Genomic DNA, 24,617 nt, shown 5'->3' on the forward strand with positions numbered 1-24,617 from the left:
TTTAGGTCAATGGGAAGTATTCTATAGGTTTTGATTCCCTTTGCGAATATCAAAATATGCGATGTAAATGGAACATAAACGGCCGTATCTTTTGATTGCGTCGATTTAGAAGCTTGATTTTCCGCTGTTTTAAGATTGCAGACCTGAGTATAAGATATTTATTTCAACTTGATAACTCCATGCGTTCCTAAGAAAAAGGGTCTTGACAAAGGGACAACAAAATGAACAAAGGGACAATAGCTAGAGAACCTTAGAAACTAATAAACGCCCAATGTCAATTCAAATTGTCATATTTTTATTTTATTTTTTGCAGGTATGTATCACTTTGAATACAAAAATGTTAGTATAAAATTTATACAACCAGTTTAATCAATTTGAAATATTTAAGTTTAATCAATGTAATAATTTGAAACAAAAGAGTTACCTATTTTACACAATAAAATAGGTAACTCTTTTATGACACTAATCAGACTAAACATAGATATCGATATTTTGGACAATACATAACATATGCTATAAATAATAATCTAATATTAAATAAAAAAGATTTTTATGTTTGTAATGAATAAACGCAAAGAATACTTAACAAATTTTAAAAATTAATTCCTCTGTAGATACTTATATTATCATAGAGCAACACAAGCTTTATTTTATTAAAAAAAAAAAAACGAAATCGGTGCGAATCGTCAGTGTATAATACTGTGAAAATTAAATCAATGTTCGAATATCTACTTTTTAGTAGTTGCATAGATTTATTTTCCAGATTCGCCATCATCCAGGTCAGACTCAACATTAACAAGAAATACTTACTTATGTAGCAGCATTGACAGATTAGGTTTTTTGCAAATTTGGTTTAAAAAAGTTTCTAAAAGAATTAGATAATTCTTGGTGAAATTTTTGGATAAAAGTGAAGTGGGCTTGGAGCAATTTTGGTAATTTTGGATAATAGTTTTAGTAATTGTAAACCCTGTACCGGTATATAAGGTAATTAATTAGTAAAATATATAACTGCAGATAACGGAAAGAGGAGAGGAAAAATTACAAACATTAGTAGATTATATATTCGACACAGTTTATGTAGAAAGTATGTGATATAGATTGTATCTAAATTTGGTAGGGTTATACGGCAATATAATATTTTCATACACTAGCCTGTAATGAATTGGCAAGAATAACAACCGATAGTGTATCAGTCGTCCTCTTTTCACTATTTATATTTGAATAAGAAGAAATGAGGCAATTATTTCACTTACAATTTTTATTTTACCATTCCTTCCATGTAATTTCTTGTTCTTAGTCGTTACCTAAGAACAAGTAATGTAAAATGTGCCATTGACATAAAATATCAAACATTTTCTTTACAATAACCTGCTATGATTTGACAAAAATAGCAACTGATGGTGTATCTTTTGTCCTTTTTTTACTAATTATATTTGCATAAGAAGAAAGGAGGCAACCATATGATTTACATGCTTTTATCATTCCTTGTATGTAATACCTTGTTAGTAGGTTGTTACTTAGACATATTATTTTTCAATTCTTGCATTATACATATATTTGTTCTTAAATACGTTATACTCATCGATGAATGAATCGAAGATCGGCTCTAAAGGGCTAGAATCTAGTGCCCTAAAAATAATTAAAGAAAAAGTTATTTTTAAAATTTGATTCCAAAATATTACAGTATTTTTATAATTACAGAATTTAATATATTAGACAATTTTGGCTAAAATTATTAAATTGGACTTGAGATTAGACTGTTCACTGTTCTGTGCAAAATTATGATCTCTGTTTTTTTAAAAGTCCTAAATAAGTTTATTTTGTTTTGTAGCTTCCAATTATTAAAATAGTAAAAAAATATTATTACCGAAGTTCCCTGTACTGTTACAATGAAATTTAAATTAATGCTTTGGTTACAAAAGTGTCTCTACCTAAATGTTTACTTATATACAACTTGGATATTTGTAGTAGCATTTTTTCTTTATACAAAGGTAAGTAATTTAGAATATTTATTAGAAAAAATATTTAAATTGCAGTTATATGTTTTCAAACAGTTTAATATATAGCACTTTCTATTCCAGCTGGATATTTTGGGTCACCTAACAAAGTATTTATCCATAACTGTATTTACATTAATTGTTGTAATTGAATATGCAAGACTTTATCTTGGTCATTATGGAAATTTATCATGTCGGGTAAGAAATATAATAATGCTATCTTTTTAGTAACTGATTTATCTTATTCAGTATATTTTACAAAAATATTCTTTTAGGTCAGTGGATACTCTTAGGGGCAAGCTTATAACTGCTAGTCTGTCTTGTCTTGTATTGTCTGCAAATTTGTTATAATTTCATCTCATCACAATTTCTATAAAATTTTGCAGAGTTGCTTGTTGCACATGAAACCATAGTGGTTTTTATGTTTTATTATTACTTTATTATAAAATTGGAAATGTGTTATTTTTGCTAATAAGTAGTTGGTCTTAAGGCTGTTTCAGTTTGATGTGAGATCAGAGTAAAGTGTAGCCTAGTTTCACTGCTATATATGTATGTAATATATATATATATATATATATATATATATATATATATATATATATATATATATATATATATATATATATATATATATATATATCTGTCACACCTGTCAGAAACAATGGAGTGCCAAATGTTTCGATTCAAACAAATCTCTATATATACATATATTCTTAAGGTTAATTTTCAGATGAGTCATTATGTGATGGCTTATATCATGGTACTATTATTCATTTTTTTAGGTGACAGTTACCACTTTCCATCAATGAATATATAGTTCTTATTATAGCTTGTTTATCACAGATTTTTTTACAGGTGCCAGAATTAGCAGGATTTCTCATGGTGACTGTATTAATGCAGATACCACTAGTCAGTTTTTTTTTATTCAACCCATATTTATTAAGCACTCCTACAGAAATAATATTACATGCTGTCCTATGGGGTCTAACACTTGCTGAAATAGTGCTTAGTTATTTAGCACTAAAACAGGCATCCTCTTTAGCAAAAAGTATTTATTTAAGACAAATAACACAAACAGGTAAGGTTTATTAATTTAAATAAAATTTAAATATTATAGAAAATCTAAACAATACTAATTATTAAATTTAACAGTGTTTTATATAAAAACAGTAACGTCATATTGTTATGGAAATCTTACATTATATGAAGTATTACATATCTTAACTAGAGAAAATAAGAATAAACTATTCAACTGAATAAAATTAGATTTTACATGTTAGCTTTGATTTCACATTAGGCTATTTGTGGAAGTCAAAGTAAAAAAGTAATAATATTGGTGTGACAATGAGAAATAAAATTATTGTGTTAGTATGTGTGTTTATACACACACACACACAGTATTTGATCTAATTTCAATTTGTTTCTTATAACATAGATGTAAGTTATGATATTAAATAAAATACAAAATATATAATGGAATTATTTATTGTGTTGTTATACAACATTTAATGTTAAATAATAGTTTGAGTTTCGATGAATAAGGCATGTATCACAAAATCACAATGATTCAATGGAAAGTGCATTTGTATGAAACAAAAATCCATGTGTTAAAATAACCAAGGTTTTATTAACTATAAATTCCTATATTTCTTTCTTCAAAACATAGTTATATCTGATCTTAATTAATACTTTCATTACATCAAATTAAGATTTATTATTGGTATCAAATATAATTTCTAAAAATATTTTAATACTGAGTGTTTTATAGTGAATTAAAATTATTATCAATACCTACTTTGCCTCGCAAGCACACTTCAAGGCACTGTACATTTAACATTGACTAATTGCAACATAATATCTCATTTTAAACACAAAAATAAGCCATATGATGATATACAGCCCACAGATATACATTACAAAAATTCATATTATTAATGAAACTAATGATTTTTAGTAGGTAAACATTATATAATAATATTTGTTTTAATTACAGCCTCTTGTAGCAATACTTTCTTAGGTATTTGTTTGGATGAGAATTATTTTTGAATCTTTTTCATTTACAGTCTTACAATATTTTAAAAGAAATTGCACAATTTGTAATAAATAAATCATATTTGTTACATTAATTTAAATAGCTTGTTTCAAGTCCTTATTGATTATTTCACATGTTAACAAAATTATGATAACAATTCCTGAATTATATACTACATATAATTTAGCTTCTCACTACAATGATCAATACTTTTTTCTATCTACTTTTTCTTGGTCTTAAAATAAATATTTTGAAGATTTATCTGACTTCATCAAACATATTGTTGTCTTTGAAAAAGTTGTCAATTTTACATCTAACTAAATGTAGTGTTATATTAAAATGTAATAACTTAGTTTCAAAAGATTTAACATCATCAACATCTAGCGACTTCAAGATCTGGGGAAGTGTAGGTGACATCTTGCAAATAAACTGAAATAAATGAACAACGTACATAATATGTAGTATCAGTGAATAAATTGGTGTCAAATTATTTGTTCAAAAATACAGAGTATTAGAACACAGTGTACAGAGCTAACAGTAATGTTATGCTGTTAAAGTCATTTTCGCCTTTCATAGACAGGTTTTTTTAACGAAACTTAAAAAGGAGGAGATCTTGCAAATAAGCTGAAGTAAATGAACAATGTACATAATATGTATCAGTGAATAAATTGGTGTCAAATTATTTGTTCAAAAATATGGAGCCTTAGAATACAGTGTACAGAGCTAACATTAATGTTATGCTGTTCAAGTCATTTTCGTCTTTCGTGGATGGGTTTTTTAACTAAATTTAAAAAGGAAGAGATTTTCAATTGAACTATTTTTACATTTTTGGATATGATTACCGATTTTGTGTTACAAATTTTAAAAGTTGCCAATATTTGCATTTACTGAGACTAAGTTTACTAAAACAGACACCTTGCACAAAAGTTATCTGCTAGAGTAACTTTGTCCCATTCATGTTTCTGTCACTAAGCAAGCTGCTTGCATGGCTGTGTCCTGGTTTTAGTAGTGGCGGCAGTAAAGTAAATATTTAAGTGAAATTATTGGGTGTATAGGTTTATGTTTGTATATGTTAGGCTGAATTTTTTTGTGGAACTTAGAATGGTAAACAAGTTGACAGCCAACCTGTTGAAAAGTGGTAACCATTAACTATAGACATGAGTAGTACCATGGACATAACAGAGTATACTGTATCGCCTATGATACACCCCATGTATTGTCATTCCTGAGGACTAAGGTACTTCTGTACCCTGTATATTTACTGCTATAGCCCACCCTTCAAACCAAAACACAGCTATGCAAACACGATTGCTTCATGGTTAAAACAGAATGGGACAGAGGTACCCAAACTTTTATACAAAATCTCCCTCTGGTGAGGGACTTTATACAAAATACTCTTACTATAATAATAGAGATGAGATGTTAAGATGTTATCATCTTAACATTAAGAATTATATGCATGATATAGGCATAATAGTATATTTTATAATGTCCATGGTGTTATTCTTGTCTATTGGAGATGGTTATCACTAGATAGGATGTCTATTTCCTATTCCATGTTGCATATTTTTCTTCAGTAATTTAAAAATAAATTTAAATATTGTATATTTTAATAATGTCTTCCATAATTATCTATAAACTTACTGCAAATATTTGTTGAGTGATCCAGTTGTGGTATTTTTTAACTGATCCTTCATAAGCCACTAAGAATATTTTATTCATATTTACATCATAGTGGTTTGATTTTAAATGTCTAATTATTTCTTGAAAAATCAGCTCAAAAAATAATAATGCTCTGTAAAAGAAATATTAACATATATACATAAAGAAACAAATATATATTTAGTTATTAATTTTTCAGTATTGTCTACTATTTCAAAACATCCTATTTTATTTAATGAGTGTTAATACTAAATATTTTATTAATAACAGTAAACACAGTTTATAACAATGTTACATATTACATGATGACTTTCAAATGTTATGAAGCACAATTGAAAAGCTTTTTACCTGTTTAGCCACAATATGCTCTCAGTAGCTACTGTTTTTCCTCTACCAATCTCATCAAGCATTAACTCAAGTAAACATGATGTCTTATCAAACACACATGCTTTTTTTATTTTCTGCAAAGAGAAGAAATATTTTTAAAATATATATTTGTACAAAAAATCTGCAAGTATACATACATGTTCTAAATATAAGTATCCTTTATATAGTGAATCTAAAGATAATTTACATTTCATTTTAGACACATAAATACTACGGTACAATTTTTTAATAAAAAAATGATAGAAAATATCTCTTTTTATCTAACATAGCACTATATTTTAGAAACCATTTATCAATTTATATAATTAAAATAATATCCCAAAAATTACTATTTACTGTTCAGTGATAAAGAAATTTAATAATATTTAATAAGATAATATAATTTTAACTTTAGAGTGAACCGAGATTATAGAATACCATACTATTCTCTGATACATCCTACATGCCTATAACAAAAACATTCCTTTAATAATATACTTACATCTATATTTCCTTGCATATCATATTTGACTGGGGCATATGTTTTGCCTAGACGTTCTGAAAACATAATAAATATTAAATTTAACTATAATAAGATGTACACCAAATTATTAGATAATTATTAAATTAGTGTTTCATGACTAAAGATTAGATAAAAGCATCCAAGAGCATACAACCTTACATCTTGTTTGTTTTTATGCATAACATTATTAAAAATGTGTAATTTTTTTTATAAAAATACATTTAACACAAACAATTGAACACATTATAACTGGGTCATTTGTATTCAACTGGATTTTAAATTTAGTTAATAGCTAATTTAACATACACTGGGACACATTATGGACACTTATAAAACGTCAAAGTTTATGAATTGGTTCTAATTACTATCAAATAACCCTGTAAGAAAATCTTAGAGAAAATGTAAGTAGATTTGTGGAATAGTTTTACGTTATTCACTTACCTACTAAAGTCACTAAATCTGATGCCGACTCTAAGAATTTTACTACGTTTATTTTTCCATCTATAACGGGCGGAAATGGTTTTATAATATCGTAGAAAACATTTTCACTCGCTATTTGTGTAGAAGCATTAGCCATTTCATAAATATGTACTCTAGATGAACTAGGTTTTTTACACAAAATTTTGCAGGAATTATAAAACACGATCACAAATTATTAAGTCATCACTTATTGCTATGTTGAGTTATTTTACGAGAATAAAGGAAATGATTTCGTGAATTCCTGAAATCAAAATCATAACAACGAAACGTCAAATTTAGAGTTGCCATTAGTTAAAGAGAATTATTATCACTTCTTATCCACATTAAATTATAGCATTGAGAATAAAAAAGTGCACTATAACTGTCCGTTAGTCCTATATTCTATATCTTTCATAGAATAAAATACTTTTATTATGTACACCACATATTCCTTTGCGATATATCTATTTTCCTCACTTTATTGTCATTACGTAAAACACTACTGTCCTAATTTTAATTCAATAAGAAAATGTTTGTTTTAATACATTTCCCAAGTCATCTTCTACTACAATAGTTAAAACTTTACTTTTAGGTGAAAATGTGAATGGTACCAAAAATCTTTTTTCAGGTAAAAGGTTGGTAAATTCGTAAGAATCTAAAACCATTCCATTTGACTCATCTCGAACTTCTACTATTCTTATTCCAGCTGTGGATATTATCATCATCTTATTTTTATCAAATTTCAAATATCTTGTTATGGCTTGTCTTTCTCTTCCGTATTCATTGTTAAACCATCGATGATAAGATAATAGGACTGCACAGTTCCTCGTCCAATATATGGAGTCGTTTCCATTTATACGATTAACGTTTTTTTTAGAATCCGAGAGTTTATTTGTTATACTGGAATAAACACTAGAGGGTCTCGTAATTGGTGTAATATTTGGACTTCGTCTTATTATGTCAGATTTTGACATAGAAGCAAAATTTCCGAGTGTAGTTTTACTTCTTGGCCCCAAAACTCGTAGTGGTTCTGCTACATTCATTGTAACGCTGATATTTCGTTGAAGTGACACTGTAGAATGTTGTACTGGTTTTCCATTGTAATTATTCATATTATCTTTAATTAAAGATGCTCTTTTTTCACCAACAAGGAAAACACGATCGATGTTATCAAATCCTCTTCCCATAATACCATCTTTGGTATGACCGAGATCAAAGGTATGTCCTAATTCATGAAACACTGAACCCAAAGTAGTTGCAAAACATCCTCCTAAGGTCCCACGGTAACCGCTGTCGTCCATGAATCTATGTGTATTCACTGGTGTTGAGTCTAAAAATTTTGGAACAACTTCATCAATACATGTTGGCCAAGTATATAAACAAGCTGTTCCAAATAAGGCTAGTCCTCCTCCACCTAGTGCAGCATACGCTTCAGTTATGGAAACTATTTCATCATGAGTCATAGGTTTATCAATGTCAGTCCCTTTAAATCTTGTGCATGATATAAATCCTAAAAATTTTCTTTCGTTGCTGCCTAAATCTGAAAGCATTATTTCTCTTCCAAAATGTGTCCATAACTCTGCTTGTTTCATTTTTCTTGCCTTATTAACATTAAGGCTACTTCGGAAAATGATACATTCTGGTTTCTTGAGAGTAATCTCATGTTCAAGCTGAAACGTCTTTCGTCCAACACCACTTTCAAATAATTTTTCAGCTGTTATACTTTGAATTAACTTTGAGATTATTGCTATTCTAGAACATGCACTTTCGATTGAGTTGTCAACATCAGGTGGGCTTTGAAAACATCCATCATGACCTTGACATATAATGTAAATTGGGGTGACTCTGAGATTTGTCTTCCTTGGTGTGTAATCCAAGAGCAGGGTCTTTCGTTGTTGTTCACCGTATTCTAACTCGATCACGTTTTCTCCTCTTTTAAGTTCTAGTATTACTTTAAATTCTCCATTATAAACACTCCATTGAGATTTGCTTTTAATTCCGTCACTTGTGATCGTGCATAATAGTTTATCATGATTGTTGGAGTTTCCTCTTGTTATTATCCCTTTAATTAAAACCAGAGAATAGTTTACAACTTCTCCATTTTGAAAATTTGTTACAAAAATTGATGAATTACGTTCATTTTCATTATCTTCATTCTTTCGGTTGTCCATTACCTGAAATATGTATGATTAAGTATGAGATTGTAATGTTTAAATTTCATTTAACCTTGATTGTTTTGCACGGCCTCTATTCATGATTTTTATTAGATTGTTTTAACGCGTAATTGGTTCAAAACGATATTTTTTACGATAATTGTTGTTCAGTTAAAGAAGTAAGCGTTTATTAAATGCACAGGTCAATTTCACGGCTTATTTTAGCCAGTAGAGTAGTTCGTTTTATTTTGTTCCGAACATAGATTGCAAAGGTCGTGGTAAATGAATAGTTTCGCACTTAGGAATGACTCACCATGATGCGGCTAGCGTAGAGCGTGCAGAGCCGGCGCGGCGGGAGGACTGTAGGTGCGGGCGGCGCGGCGACGGTCGGCGACCATTCGCAGGCAGCGTGCAGCGCCGTTCCTTCTCACTTCCCTCCTGGTCGAATGCTCATACGTTAGGAGTGCGCATGCCCGCCGATGCAGACCGCCGCGTTTCTGTAACGATTGCGTTTGCCAGACAGGTACGCGACTGGCTGTCTCCACCAACAAGAGGGAAATTTGAACAATGCAGCAAACAGATGTAAATGCGTCACTGTCATTTTCAGTTGTTTGTTTTATTTGTTTCGATGATATTGTTGTGAACTATTTCTTAAATAATGCCACTATGATCTTTGGAGTGATTATCTTTTGCTTTTGTATGTATATATAATGTATTAATAATGTCTGTTAGGTAGCCTACGTATAAGTATTAGGTTTCAGTTTTCATCGTTTCAAATTAGCCTTTAGGAATAGTTTAGCTTATTAATACTTTATATATATATATATATATATATATATATATATATATATATATATATATATATATATATATATATATATATATATATATATATATATATATATATATATATATTATTGAGTTTTTCAGAAGAGACAGGAGCAATGAAATGTCATTGAGTATACTTACTGTACAAAGGATTTTACAGATACAGAACACGGCTCTCCTATTCCAAAGGCAAAAGACATTTATAATATTGATAGTTATAGATATAATTGAATGAATTAAAACTATTGTTTTCTTTAAAGATACATTTTTCATTATTACCTAATTAATAAATGGAAGGAAGAAGGAGAAAAATAAATATGACAGTAACATGATATGACATGGTCAAAAATGGCAATCTTTTTATACCACTGAGGTAGCAAATAAGCATACAGTCCATCTGATGGTAAGCGGTTACCGTAGGTTTTGAACGTCTGCAATACCAGGGGCATTACGCGCACGTTGCTGACCCTGAAGAAACCTCTTTACTCCCCTTTTGAAGAACCTCATGCTGTAATCTTTTGGGAAAACCTCGGCAGGAAGTTGATTCCATAACCAATGTATGAGGGTTACCATAGGATGTACATACCACAGACAAACAAATTCAAATCTTTATTGTGGATTAACTTTTTGTCTGCTATTTCTTACGAAGAGATTTCAGAAGAGGGGAAAAGTACAGACGTCATCCAGTAATAATTTTATTATATTAGTAAGAGCATAGGTTAGTAGGTTAGTAGAAATATAATAGCATATTTGTTTCACTCTATAGTTTTTTATAATACAGTAGACAAGCAAGTATGGGGTTTACCGGATGGTGTGACTACCACTACCCATGAACAGCTGCAACATTGAAGGAATTTTTGGTGTACTGTCGGCCTTTTCAAAAGAAATATGTTGTTTACTTGAAGGTTATGATATATCGGTTCGGAAATACCGCTGTTGGGAATGGATTCCAGTGTGGATGGAGCCTGGAAGAAATTGCCTTTAAATACGTCCAGATGGAAGCGGTGAAAATTTAGTTTGTTATTGGGCTGTTACTGACACAATATTAAATATATTTATGTTTTTAATTTGAAATAAGCCAGTTTTTTTTTTTAAATTTTACGTCGAAAGTGCTACATCAGCTAGGAAGCCTACAGTACTGTAACATTTAGATGTCTCCAGGGCATGTAGAACTTATTTAAAATTAATAATTTCCACTATATATCGAGTATATTTTGGCAACTTGTTATAAATTTCAGAAACCAAACAAACCGAATTTTACAAAATATAGGTACATGCGTATGTCATTCTACAAGGTATCAAAAATAATTTACCTGAATATAATACATATATCTAAAGACAGGACATTATGAACAGTTTCAGTTTTTTAAAGTGTGGTTTACATATATTTGTTTTGCAATATGCACATCGAACTAATGCAACGTTTATGTAATTTAAGACCACGTGTATTCTGTGATGTCAATTGTTATAGACGACGATTACTAGTTGCTATCAAATGGATCGTATAGATAGCTGTTCCCAGTATTTTTTTAATGGGTGAAAATATAATAGTAATCCCCGCTTGCGTTATCGGTATACGCTGGCGGGGCATTTGTGTGGGATGATAGATGAGGATGGAAGCAAGTCAGCTAGCCCATGTAACAAATTCCACAAGAATTAACAAGGATGGTTTCCAAGGGCAACCACGTGAAAGTCGACCCGATAGGGTATTTTGCTAGCAATAGGGTTGTTACATCCATTTACTATCAATCCGTTTTCCCACTACTGTTCTCAGTTATAGGCGTATAAAAAAAAGTAACATTCTACTGCTAGGTACGTATTTCTTATAAGTAAAGGCTACTTATTAGCTGCATAAGTATTACGGGAAGTTGTAATTGTCTCTTATGGGTGCGAACAGCACCATGGGAATTATACCTATGATACACAGCGAAGTCCAGTAAGTAATAAGTTCTTTTAAATCGTTACTTTTTATGACTCTTCTGTATAGTTCCGGATATTATCATTAGCGTATTTAAGAATACTTTTCAAATGCATTTTCAGACATGTCTTTGCTAAGCTTCATTCAAATACTGGGGCGGGTACCAAACAATTCTGGAATCGGCACGGCCCCCTCCCCTTAAATATGTCTATGGATATTATATTGGAGCACGGAATCCCTTATTCGTGCTTGATTTATATTAATAATATATCTTCTAATATGAGGAACTAGGCAACGAACATCTGGGGGTAGTTTCCTAAATGGACTCAACTGAGAATTGATCTTGGTATCTTATTTATACACAATAGTGCAATGGAGGCCTCAAATTAACAAGTACATAGTTGAATATATTTATTTTAAATAGTAATATTTAAAAATAATATTTATTTACTTAAACCTTAAATTTTGAAAAATTGTGATTGTTTAATTTAGATAACTATGTATTATAGTGAATTATCCCATTACCATAAGAATGTGAAGAATCCTTTTCAAGTCCAAGGACTTTCACATTTAACATCAAATTTAAGGAATTTTCACATTTAACATCAAGTGTTAAATCTGAAAATTAAGGGAGGTTATTGTTAGATAAATTCCCTCACAAGTCCTCTGGAAACTGTTTGTTAATACTTGGTGAATTGGCCTCATCTTCATCCTTCATCTCGCCAGTATATATTAATAGCACAAGCGGAGTTACCATTTCATTTTCATATATAAAAAAATAAGCTGACTTTTTTATGGAACATACGAGTACAGGCTGAAGAGTTACATGTCGGAAAGTAGAAAACGTCACCTACATAAATTTATTTTATGGGTCTATAAATAAATGGGGTATATTGCTAGCAATGGGCTTATTATATGTCATTACGAAGAATCCATTTCTCTCATTGAGCGTCACCTATATACTATACACCTATAGACATCACAAAACATGCTGTAGAGTCCATGATTTCTTTCAATAATTTTCTATCATTTTAATTTCTGAGGACTAAAATATTATGCCTTTAGATCTTGTAATTTTACTGCCACATTTTACGTTTAAATTCTCTCCAGTTGTTTAAAATTGAGCGCCTGATGAAATGAGTATTCGTATATATCTCAGAACTACAAAATGGTTATTAATATCTTGAAGGACCAATGGACTGTTTGATTTGATTTAACTTTAGGTAATGTATTTTATTTTTACATATTTTACATTATTTTTATTTTACAGAAAGTACTGTTTATTGTATGTTCGCTATAGTAATGTATGGTTTGTCGGTTCTAGTATTACGTTCCCCATGACTTCAATTAAAACTCTTCTTGTTGTTAAAAGTTTCGTAAGCACACATTATATTTATTAACTACCGGTTTAAATTACGTGTAATTAGATCGGTAAAGCTCGACTAGTTTTGGAATCAATTCATGATCCTTAGTCATGGGTGACTGTGACGCGAGCACCAGCCTGACTGCGTGTCTCGGCCCACTAAGCGCGAGCTATAGATTTAGAATTAAATGAAAGAGATGTTAACCATGGCTATAATGTAGAAGAGCTGGAGACTCAAGAAATAAGGTATTCATTGAGAGATACACGTTTAACTAGAGATCCAGGTGTGGTTTACAGTTTTTAAATGTTTAATTGTGCTGATCATGTGTTTGTACAAGATACTGAACAACGTTATAGATAGCTTTGGCGAAAAGTCATGGAAGACGAATACAGTTCCTTGATAGTAAATATTACATGGGAACTAGTTGATCGGGCTAGAAATGACATTGTGGTTAAGTGCAAATGGGGTTTTCAGTTTAAAACAAATACTTATGGCTATATTCAATGCAAAAATGGGCTAAAGATTATTTTAAAACATTTGTTCCAGCTGTGAAATTATCTTTTTTATTAGCTATAATAAATTTAGAGATTCATTATATAGCCAGAAGCATTCGTTGAAAATCCTACTATGCTTTGGAAGATTAAAAAGGGTATTTATGGATTATAACGGGCTGTGGAATGTTGGAATAAAAGTAAAATTAGTTTAGATCAAAGCCATTACGTACAAAAGATTTCGAATAAATTTCGAATGCAGGATTGCAGGTGTCTTGTGCAGTCTGCTAGGGAGTGCGGGCTGAAGCTGGAAAAAGGGGAAATCAACAAGATCTATCAATAAATTATAGGTTACTTAATGTATTTGTCGTGTGCAATAAGACCAGATATTATTTTTGCGGTGAAGTACTTAAGTCAATTTTCCTCTTGTACTATAGCATTATACATGGCTGCTGTAAAGAGATTAGTAAGATTTTTAGTGGGACTATATATGGGTACATACATAAATTACACTGGGCAACAAATTTTGAACTTTGTCACTCCACATGGACTTCATTTGTATTTTTGATGGGTGACTATTAGTAAAAAAATTTGTTATTAAAAAAATATTGGCCAAGAATTTTATTTATTGTTGTAATATAAATATTAAAAAAAAATTATTTTCTGATACAAAAAAGCAAAGACGTTCTATTATGAAATTTCAATTTTAGATTTTCTGGCATATTTAGCTTCTGATTGGTCCCTTTTTATCATCCAGCAATAATCGGCCAACATTCTGTGGTTCCATTTGCCCTTATAACGTTTTTCCATCTCTGAAATGTCCTGGTGGAACCTTTTTCCGTGCTCATCTCTCACGGCACCTAAAATCTCAGTAAAAATATCTAGATGTGAGCCTAAAAAAATAATCTTGAGTGACATGTTGCAACATAATGCTTGATAAGCCAATAACAGCTTGCTAACAAGCACTCTGTAGTTGTCACTCTTATGATTACCTAGAAACAACTTTCTTGAAAGATATCCATGCTCGTTTTTCCAGATCATTCATTTTTCTTCAAACACTGGATCTTTTATTAACTTCCTGATTTGAGTTCCAACGAAACTACCTTCTTTTATCTTCGCATCTGCTGATCTGCTTCCCAAGCTGAAGTCCAAGTAATAGGACAACAATTTTAAAATACTTACAGATTTTGAAAGAATATGTACTGTTTGATTTTTTTCAAGTAACAGCCTTGTGTTTTTCTTGAAATTAATACCGTTTATGTCTATAAGATAGAAATAGCAATCCGAAACGTCATCTCTTGGTTCGGTCCAAATCATGGATGGCGGCATATGGGGGCAGCCTTTCTTCCAATCAGTTAAATTCTTAACACAAATTATGCAACAAATATGAGAGGGCAACATATATGTCTTGATGAGCAACAGAAAAACCAAAACACTGGCGATAACTCTCCAACACAAGTACAGTAAAATTTGGTCTTTGTTTTTGAATGTTAATTCATCACAAATATAAAAAAATGAATCAGAATCGTTATTACACTTTCTCGCTAATTTACACAATGTCAACAATTACTTATAAAGCACCAAATCTGAATCAATACAAAAATAATGTTATGTCTATTTATTCGCAACTGTTTACTTGCGTTTATTGCCCTAGTACAGATTATGCTTATCAACATATCACAAAAAATCTGAGGCCAATCGAAACAAAACTACTGCAATTTATTAATGAGGGTAGGTGGCTAAAACAATATTAGCTGTCAGAGTCCGTGTAACATGACTAGTATTGACCAGTGTTATCTTTTAGGATATTTCTTAGGTTATTTAATTTTTATTGCATATAATATTCCTTTCAATTTCTTAGCTCAATATTGTAACAGAATGCATATTTTGTGGACCGTTTTAGTATAATTTTGTGGTGTGATTACTTCGGATACGTGGTTATGAATTTCTTATGTTCGATACCTGGGGTTTTATTGAAATGGACGCAAATAAATAAAACTGCAAAGGATACATTCAGTTTCTAATTGATTGTAACGTTGCGGCGTGTGGACAGCTCAGTATATACTGTGTCATCTATGTCTATTATATGATAAGCGTAAAGGTCGACCTGATAAGCTACATTGTTAGCAATAGGGCAGCTAGTTCTTGTTACTAACAATCTCCCCCCCCCCCCTCTTATAGAGCTTTAATTACTATTTATGTACCCAGGCGACTAAAGGAGAAAAGGTGTTCGGAGTTACTCTGGGAATAGAAGGAAACAGATTCCAAATAGACAAAACCGTAGTATTATTATTATATAAAAACTATTTTTTTGTGTCCATGTTATAATAGATCATTGAAATGTATAATACGTGTTGTATTACATCATTGTTATTGGACCTTGTAGGTATCTATCTATTAGCATTGACATGAGTTCCTGTTTTGATTTAATTTATAGGTACGTTGGTTCAGTACAGTTGTCTCCTCGTTCGACCTTCAGCTGTTCACTGGAACTTGTTAGGCTCAGTTTCATTACATGAATTAGATAGGTATTACGTTATGTTTATAGTTAGTAGAGAAATTGATAGGTATATTAGTGAAAAAATTAAATTGTATTTGGAATAGTCAGAAGGTTAGATCAATAATATCCAAATCTATTCTTAATTTGAAATCGTGATAGTGAAATTGTATAAAAAAAGATTATAATAATTTAGGTACGGAATCCAAAAGAGGATAATTATTTCAGGTAGGCACTTTTTAATGGATGATAAAGTAGTGGCAGCCTCGCTTTCGCAAACAGTATATCTTTGCGGGGCGGCAGTGAGGGATGATAGGATGAAATCAGCAGGCCTACCACGAAAGTAACTGTCAGGTCAGTTGACTTATCGTGACGTATCCCGAAATATGTCCATGGTACTGCTTATGTCTAGGCGACGGTTACCACTTTCCGTCAGATGGGCCCTCAGCTTCTTTGCCATTCTAAATTGCATAAAAAAAATTAAGAATAAACCACAATGGTTTCCACTAACTATCCTTTCTCCCCCTAGGTACGTTGGTTTGCGTAACATAAGTATAGTCTTGTTTTCGATTTTCTGTCCGCCCAATTTAGGCAACGAACTCTTGTACACTAGTGCGGCAAGCTATTTACCTATTTAACAAATACTGCACGACAACTTGGTGATTAATTGCAAATTGTCAAAAATAATGACTTTACGTAAAAATATTACTTCATAATCTTTAGATGCACGAAAAGTACACCTATCAGTGTGTACACACGAATTATTTAATTCAGATAAAATTTAGAGGCTTCATGTTAAAGTTCTCACTATATTTTTATAATGTTACAAAACATACGGAGGTTCATGGACGTTTGTTACTCTTTAAAAATAATAATATGTAAATGCTACAAAACTACTGTTTTATTTTTCTAAATTAAACAGCTGTAATATTTAGTATGTAATTTAATGGTAAAAATATCAGGTTATTTACTGTAATATTAAATTTGGCATCAAAAATCAAATAGCTGTTTGTAATATTGGTAGGTAATTGTACCTACATTATTACGAATAGCCATAGCCTAGGTATTTATTTCATTTTTTACATAAGTCGTCTCCATAGGCAACACTATCTTACTCATATTTCTGATAGCCAGTTTCACTTGTTGTCAACGTTCGTCCTAGTGGTCAAGTGTGGGGATATCATCATCTTCCTACCCTTATCCCAATCATTTGGGGTCGGCGTAATATGGTTTTATCCATATTATAAAAAGATTTGGTTTTTAGTTTTAGGACCGGTTACCTGTCTGACGTCAACCCTCTTTGGGATATATTACCACTTTTATTATCCTTAATAGGGAGTAGTTCACAGGTAATTCATTTCCACTGGGAGGAAAATGATTGTTAGTAATGAAGTCTAACTGGCCCATTGCTAGTAATATACTCTATCAGGGCCACCTCCACGCGGTTCCCCCTGAAAACCATCGTGATTAATTCTAGTGAAATTCATCAGGATGGGCTAATTGACCCGCTATCATCGTCACCTATCATTTCACTGGTGTCCCGCCAGCATATAGCAATAAAAATAATAATTTTCACTTATCCTTATCAAGCAGTGTTAAATAACTAATAATAACAAATATATAAAATAATAATACCATGAATTATTATTTTATATATTATCGTATAATAGATTATTTATTATTTATTATTATTTGTTCAAATTTGGATCTTCTTAAAAAGCATTAGAAGGTTTCTCCAGAGTCAATGTTTACATGAACCGCATGTATACAAGTAACAACTTAGTGTCGGACTGTAGTTACCATTATTGTACGTAAAAATATTAATTATCCATTTAAGTAAACTTTACCAACTTTGACGATGATTATTATATTACAATAGTATATATGAACATTACAATACATACATATGCATGCATACATCAACATGCATCAACGCGCAGCAGTTCCGTGCAAGACGTACGGATGACGCACCTCATACTCCGCAGTCAGTTGGCAGTGGTGTAGATGACGCAGCCGGCACCGTTTGATGATGATGTCGGGTGCAGGAAACCGCCGGGGCTGTCAGGAGCCGGTCGTTGTCCCACTGAACGCAGTACTTTCGCTTTTGACGGCGAACGAACCCGGCCCATTACTACCGCACTCACGCTGTTACACCATCAGACCACTCGGTTTTGGCTGCGTTTGCCGTACTGGTATGCATACTAATCGTACTTTATTTAGGGTTGTGATATTTAGATTTCTCCACGCTACATCATACCGTTGCTATTTGTATTGTTTTATAAATAGACATTTATGTAGGGCTGCGTCATACGATGCCGTGCATAAAATTACCTTTCAATTTTGCTATTATACTACCGGCTTGTTGAAGTTCGAATCGATAAAATGTAGACTTTAAACTCAGTTCTGCCAAATACAAAGAATTGTGTATATTGTTCCGTTTTCTTTATTATATCTAAGTAGGTAGTTAATGAGTAAGTTATATGAGTAATTGACCAAATTAATATTAATTAGGTATCTATTATCTAATGCATGAGTAATGATTCACAGTCTTTCATTCTTTAGGAGGGGTTCAATCCGATTGTCGTCAACGTACGGGGTCATCTAAAGTGATATAGACTAAAATTAAGGGCGATAAAGGATTTTTGAAATTGTCATGGAAAGATGTGGTAGAAGTCTATAGATAGATAGTTACTCTTTATTATTTCTTTTCCTCCAAAAGTTTACAATAGTCAACTTGTTATAGATACAAACAATTACAACAAAAAATTACAATGAGGAATCTATAGGTATAGGTGTAAATATAAAGTACATAGGCATATAATTTGTATACCAATTAATGCTTCTAGAATCTTGAGATCAAATTAAATTTAATAAAGAAATATTATTTGGTTTCAGATGATCCAGTTACATCTTGTTTTTTACAATGTTCTTAAGGAGATAAAAAAATCGGGAAACTTAATTTGCTTTCATTATGTAAGAAAGTTAGTGTATAAGGTTTTTCCACTTCATTACGTCTTGTGTAACTTTTGTAACATACATTGTGTACGTCATAATAACCTACCTAGAGGAAAAAATATTCCAATAATTGCTTAACGTTAAACGCAGCAGTTTGAAAACCACAAATTATGATAATATGACGTATATAAATGTTAAACACTTAATAAAAAAAACAAATACAGGTCATACTTAGGTAATATGTTTCGGAACTTGTGGTGATACAAGATTTATAAAGTTATTGAAATTATGATAATTAAACATTAAATGGAGTGACGACGTAAAATGCATTGCAGGGAGTCAGTGGATGCAGGTAGCTCAGGATCGTTCTTTATGGTAGTCTATGGAGGCTTATGTCCAGCAGTGGACGAATAATGGCTAAAATGATGATAATTAAACATTTCTGGAAAGATGAATTTCTATGTGCGACTGTATTTTTTATTTTTGTAACTAAGCAGATTTCTGCTTTGTTATAATACAGTACACTCTATACTCATAGAGTAAAAAGTGTAACCAGAGGGAGACTTGGTAGAAAAGTCGATTGCTTGGGTACCTCTGTCCCATTAGTATTTCAACCGTAAAGTAATTGTGTTTGCATGGCTGTGTTTCGGTTTGAAGGATGGGATATGGCGCGAATTTACAGGGTACAGAGGAATTTGAGTCCTCAGGAATGGCAACGCATGGGGGGTATCATGGGCGAAACAGTATACTCTGTTATGTCCATGGCTCATGTCTATAGGCGACGGTTACCACTTACCATCAGGTGAGCCGTCAGCTTATTTACCATTCTAAGTTTTATAAAAAAAACTACAAGAAACAAAGTTTAATTCTTAGAAGTAGTAATAACAACGCATTACATTCGCGGTGTCATAAGTTTGATCATGTTTTTGTACTATGGTTTTTATTTCCATTGTCAGTTTACACATAATACATAAAGATAATGTCCATATCGTTGACACCAAACAACTTAGTCCTTTTTAATAGTCAAGTTTCAGTAAATGAAAATGGAATGGTAACTCCACCTGCATTATTGGTATACGCTGGCGATGTATTAATGAGTGATGATAGGCAAGGATGAAAGCAGATCTTTTGGTCCATCATGGTAAATTTAATAAGAATGAACCAAGACGATTTCCTAGGAAACCGCGTGGAGGTCGACCTGACAGCTATTTACACTGTATTGCTTGAAATGGGATATTTAGACTCCATTACTAACAATCCCTTTTTTTCCTCAAATTTTTGGGTTGTAATAGATATTGCAGTTGTAACCTTTAAAATTCTTGGTGCTGCTTGTTACTTATCTGTAGAAGTTTATTAGATCAGGAGTTACTAAACTTTTAAGACAACGAAACGCCCACCACATACCTTTTATTTTATAGAACCCCGTATAAGAATAAAAACATTTATTAGAAATATTTTAAAAGTATAAAACTTTACAGTTTCCTTTAATTTTTAATGTAAAGAATAAAATTGTTTCACTGTATAATAATTTTGCGGAACCCTGGTGACTTTTTTACGGAACCACTAGGTTCCGCGGAACTCGCTTTATTATTAAATGATTTGGTAGATGTTCAATGTGTTGTTTATTTTAAATTAGTCTATTACTTTTATCAGCTATTACTATCAAGTTATGAAAAACGTTGATTTAGATAGGTACGGATGAAAGCACCCGCTCAGTTAAAAATTAGTCTAAATTAAATTAAATCAGTCTAAATTATTTTGTAAAATTATTTATGCAAAGTAGTAGTGATATAATACCATTGATAATAAGAAATAAATATAATCTAATATAACCTGAAATAGTCTATTTGCGGTACATTGTTTATTTCTAACCTCTCTAGCGCCCGATAATTTTCACGAAATAAAACTCAGTGCATGCCTTCGATCCTTTCAAATTAAGAGTATTAAGTAGTGATGTGGCAGCAATTTTTTGTATCAATGTGTTATGTACTCGTTAAAAAAGAATCGAACCTTGACTCGAGTTTAGGTTAACTTTTTAAATTTATTTTTGAAACTTAGTTTTAATGAAGATAAATAACATAATTGTACAGTAATTTAGAATGTTTTTTTGTTATTTAAGGAAAAAAATATAGAATAATGAAAAAGAAATAAGTACCCACGATAAATACTCGATTATTGTTTGAATACTCTAAACATTCGAAACTTGTATTCCAATACTGTGTATCTGAATTCAGTGTAGTGAGTACTCGATTACTTATTAATTATTCGAGTCAGTCTGACTTGGCACATCACTAGTACTAAGGCGTTATTTGGAAAAAAAATTCCGGGCACAGATCATGTAGTTTGGATATATGTTAGACCTGGCGCGTGCCTAATGACTCTTATAACTTACAGGTACGTGGTCCAATATTTCGAAACGCTGGTCTTTGTTAATAATAATGAAGATCTGCGTAGTTTCATCACAGTTCGCTCGTTGAATAATAACGTCCGGTTGAATGAACCATTGCATTGTGTCCTTGTTTTCTGTGATTTTCCATGGCGGAGTGCCGTGGCACGTGCCAGTACTCTCGGCTCGTCGCATTCTCTTCAACATCTCATTCCTCATGCAGGCTACTGCTATAAATTAATGTCTCACTGAACACAACTACCAAGACAAATGTTAAAGGTATGTATCTAGGTATTACCCTCTGTGTAAGATAAAACTAAATTCCGCTAAATTATTTTTTAGTTTAAGTACAGGTACATAGTATAAATTTAAAGATATACTACAAGCTACATGACAATGCTCCAACGAGACTATTGCAATCGTAAGGATTCAAAATTCTACTTACATTTTATTTATCGAAAATCAGGAAGACTATTAACCACTCAGACTTAAGAATTAAAAAAAAAATATAATTGTAGTTCGTTTGTTAGTGATATTCATTCTCACATCATCAGAAAATTGTTTATAATTCATTAGATTTGCAAAATTAAAAACTTGTATATGTTTTATTAAAGTTGATTAAGCGAATGATGTGACGGCTTGATTTCTCTGTTGCAGGGCAATTAAAATGACTGATTGATAAAGATAAATCCATCAATAAAAAATTGAAATTTCATTAGTTTTTTGGAAATGAGTTCTTAAAAATAAAAATAAAAAATCGAAATTCAAAGCTCGTTCTAGAATAGGTGTGGCGGTCTGTAACCTTGGGTATAGCTCATTACGATTTACTTTATGGAGTTCGTGTTTATTACATTTTGGGTGGGTTCTTTGAGATAGGTATGTAGGTACATTATCCATCATGTAATTTTCAATTTAGCTGCCTCAAACGTGAGTTAAATATTAATAACGTTGTAATAACAATTTTTTACTTTCTTTTTAGATTTAATTATTCAGATTTTATTTTCGATGTCAAATAATAATTAAAAAATAAATAATCGTGTCCATGTTTTTTTTTAAATTTATTTTATATTTAAATTAACACAAAAAATAACACCATCTTTAAAAACGTAATACCAACAAACATAATAACAAAGTAAAAAAATACCAACTTTAAAAAGGAGAAAGTTCTTTATTCACAATATTTTTTGGCTGTATATTTGTTTAGGAGTATAATACCTTCTGTTCAATAATATTCAATTTTGAACCAATTTCACTTTTATTTGGTATGGGTTAACTCTCATATTGCCTTTTAATATTCCATATTTATTATTTTTGCTACGATTAAAATAGCTGGTTTTTTTTTGTCGTTACCATATTTTTTTTTTTAATTAAAGGCAATTTTTATCAACAAAGCAAGTTTATTATGGTTCTTCGAGATGTAGGTTCTTCTATTGAAAAGAATAGCATCTCATTCAGTGAAGTGAAATTCGACACCATATAGGAGGCGTTCACTTTGCACATCGTTTAGTAGACCAGTGGAGCACTGTTATGTTTTTAATACGGTTATTTTTTTTGCTGATGACCCTGATCGTGTCTTGAGCCCTTTAACTAGAACAGAACCATCTACAATCGGTTAAACGTAGGCATTAAGCTTGAATTCGACGATTGAGCAAACTTATATAAACTTATATAGGTTTAATTTAAATACATCAGGAACTTGAGAAAATGAGCAATCGGTATAGAAAATATACAGTAAATGGTTGGCTGGATGTATACTTGATAGTATATTTGCTAAAGATCCTTTATCTGCAATTTAAACTAAAAGGAACAAACTATAATAAGTTGACGGCTCACATGATGGAAATTAGTAACTGACATTTAATAGAGATAAGAAATAACACCAAAGAATTGACTGACTGTATTGATATTCAGAATTAGGCAAAAGAATTGTTCATCAATATGGTATGATTTGTACACAGCTGTACTGTAAAGCACACACTTATGATTTGATAGACTGACATATTTTGGGTGCATCAATATTAAACTTAAATATTAACTTGATCTACTTTTGACGGGAAGTCCTTTTTATTGTTCATCGATTTGTTACTATGGACAATCCAACAATAGAGGATCAATTAGTAATATTGTAGGCACATCATGTTGAGTAATTGACAATTGCTAAAGTTTTCTATTCATGAATTCACACATAGCAACAGCGCGTAATATTAATGCAACGCGTTCAATAAAGAGAATATTTCATGAATCAAGTAGCCACTGGGGGGGCTACCTACGTGCCACCCACCATACTCCACCGTAATAATGTTAACAATAGCTACTTACCCAGCTTGACCTATTCGAATCGGCCATTCAACATCCGTACGAGAACTGACCACACATACTGAATATGAAATTCAAGCTGTTAATATGTCATGTGTCTTTTCGTCAGAAGTAAGCATTTTCGAGCTCGGGCATTGACCCTTGCATTGCGTAGGCTAGCTACTTTCTCTTGAAGTTGGCGAGGGGCGCGGCAAAGCGAGGTGAGAAGGGGGTCCTGCCAAATTAAGTGCGTGAACGAAAGGTTGCTCGCAACCGTTCCGGTACATTGTTTCTTCTTGTGAATTTCAGGATTGGAGTAGAAATGCCTGGAATAAGTAGATGTTTATTAATATTTTATATTGATAAATTAATTCAATGACATGAGGACAACAGTTGACTAAGTGAACAAAGTTCAATACACTAGTGCAAGATAATGAAAACTGAAATAAAAGCCTGTACTAAGTTGCTAAGCTAGCCTACTAATAGTAGGCAAATCTTATGAAAAGGGACCCGTTTTAGAGTTAATTGGTCGTTAAGTTAAAATAACAATTAAATTTATTATTTTTTCTACTGCCTATCTATAAGTAAGAAACTATGTATACTTTAAACTGCAAATATTTAAATGCTTAATGTTAGTAGAAATTTAATTTGATATAGCTTTATAATTAAACAAGAAAGAAATTTTGTGTTT

At 31.4% G+C, this 24,617-nt stretch overlaps 3 protein-coding genes across 3 annotated transcripts; 1 reads left to right on the forward strand and 2 right to left on the reverse strand.

Moving 5' to 3' along the window:
- Positions 1-674: 674 nt before the first annotated feature.
- On the forward strand, positions 675-10,000 carry LOC113517302 (transmembrane protein 17-like). The gene is made up of 5 exons (XM_052894639.1): positions 675-779; positions 1,832-1,991; positions 2,082-2,195; positions 2,853-3,075; positions 9,495-10,000. Exons 2-5 carry the CDS (start codon positions 1,890-1,892, stop codon positions 9,776-9,778), a joined length of 723 nt encoding a protein of 240 aa, XP_052750599.1. The 5' UTR covers positions 675-779; positions 1,832-1,889; the 3' UTR covers positions 9,779-10,000.
- On the reverse strand, positions 3,467-7,158 carry LOC113517303 (glycolipid transfer protein-like). The gene is made up of 5 exons (XM_026901953.3): positions 7,022-7,158; positions 6,560-6,615; positions 6,040-6,152; positions 5,674-5,824; positions 3,467-4,458 (listed from the first exon to the last, which is right to left on the reverse strand). The coding sequence occupies exons 1-5, from the start codon at positions 7,155-7,157 to the stop codon at positions 4,288-4,290; spliced, it is 627 nt and encodes a 208-aa protein (XP_026757754.2). The 5' UTR covers position 7,158; the 3' UTR covers positions 3,467-4,287.
- LOC113517301 (uncharacterized) lies at positions 7,549-9,645 on the reverse strand. Its single transcript, XM_026901950.3, has 2 exons — positions 9,506-9,645; positions 7,549-9,213 (listed from the first exon to the last, which is right to left on the reverse strand). The coding sequence occupies exons 1-2, from the start codon at positions 9,506-9,508 to the stop codon at positions 7,558-7,560; spliced, it is 1,659 nt and encodes a 552-aa protein (XP_026757751.2). The 5' UTR covers positions 9,509-9,645; the 3' UTR covers positions 7,549-7,557.
- Positions 10,001-24,617: the final 14,617 nt, after the last annotated feature.

Source organism: Galleria mellonella, unplaced genomic scaffold (genome assembly GCF_026898425.1).
Source record: "Galleria mellonella isolate WM207_F2 unplaced genomic scaffold, CSIRO_AGI_GalMel_v1 utg223, whole genome shotgun sequence".
Classification (NCBI taxonomy): Eukaryota; Metazoa; Arthropoda; class Insecta; order Lepidoptera; family Pyralidae; genus Galleria; species Galleria mellonella.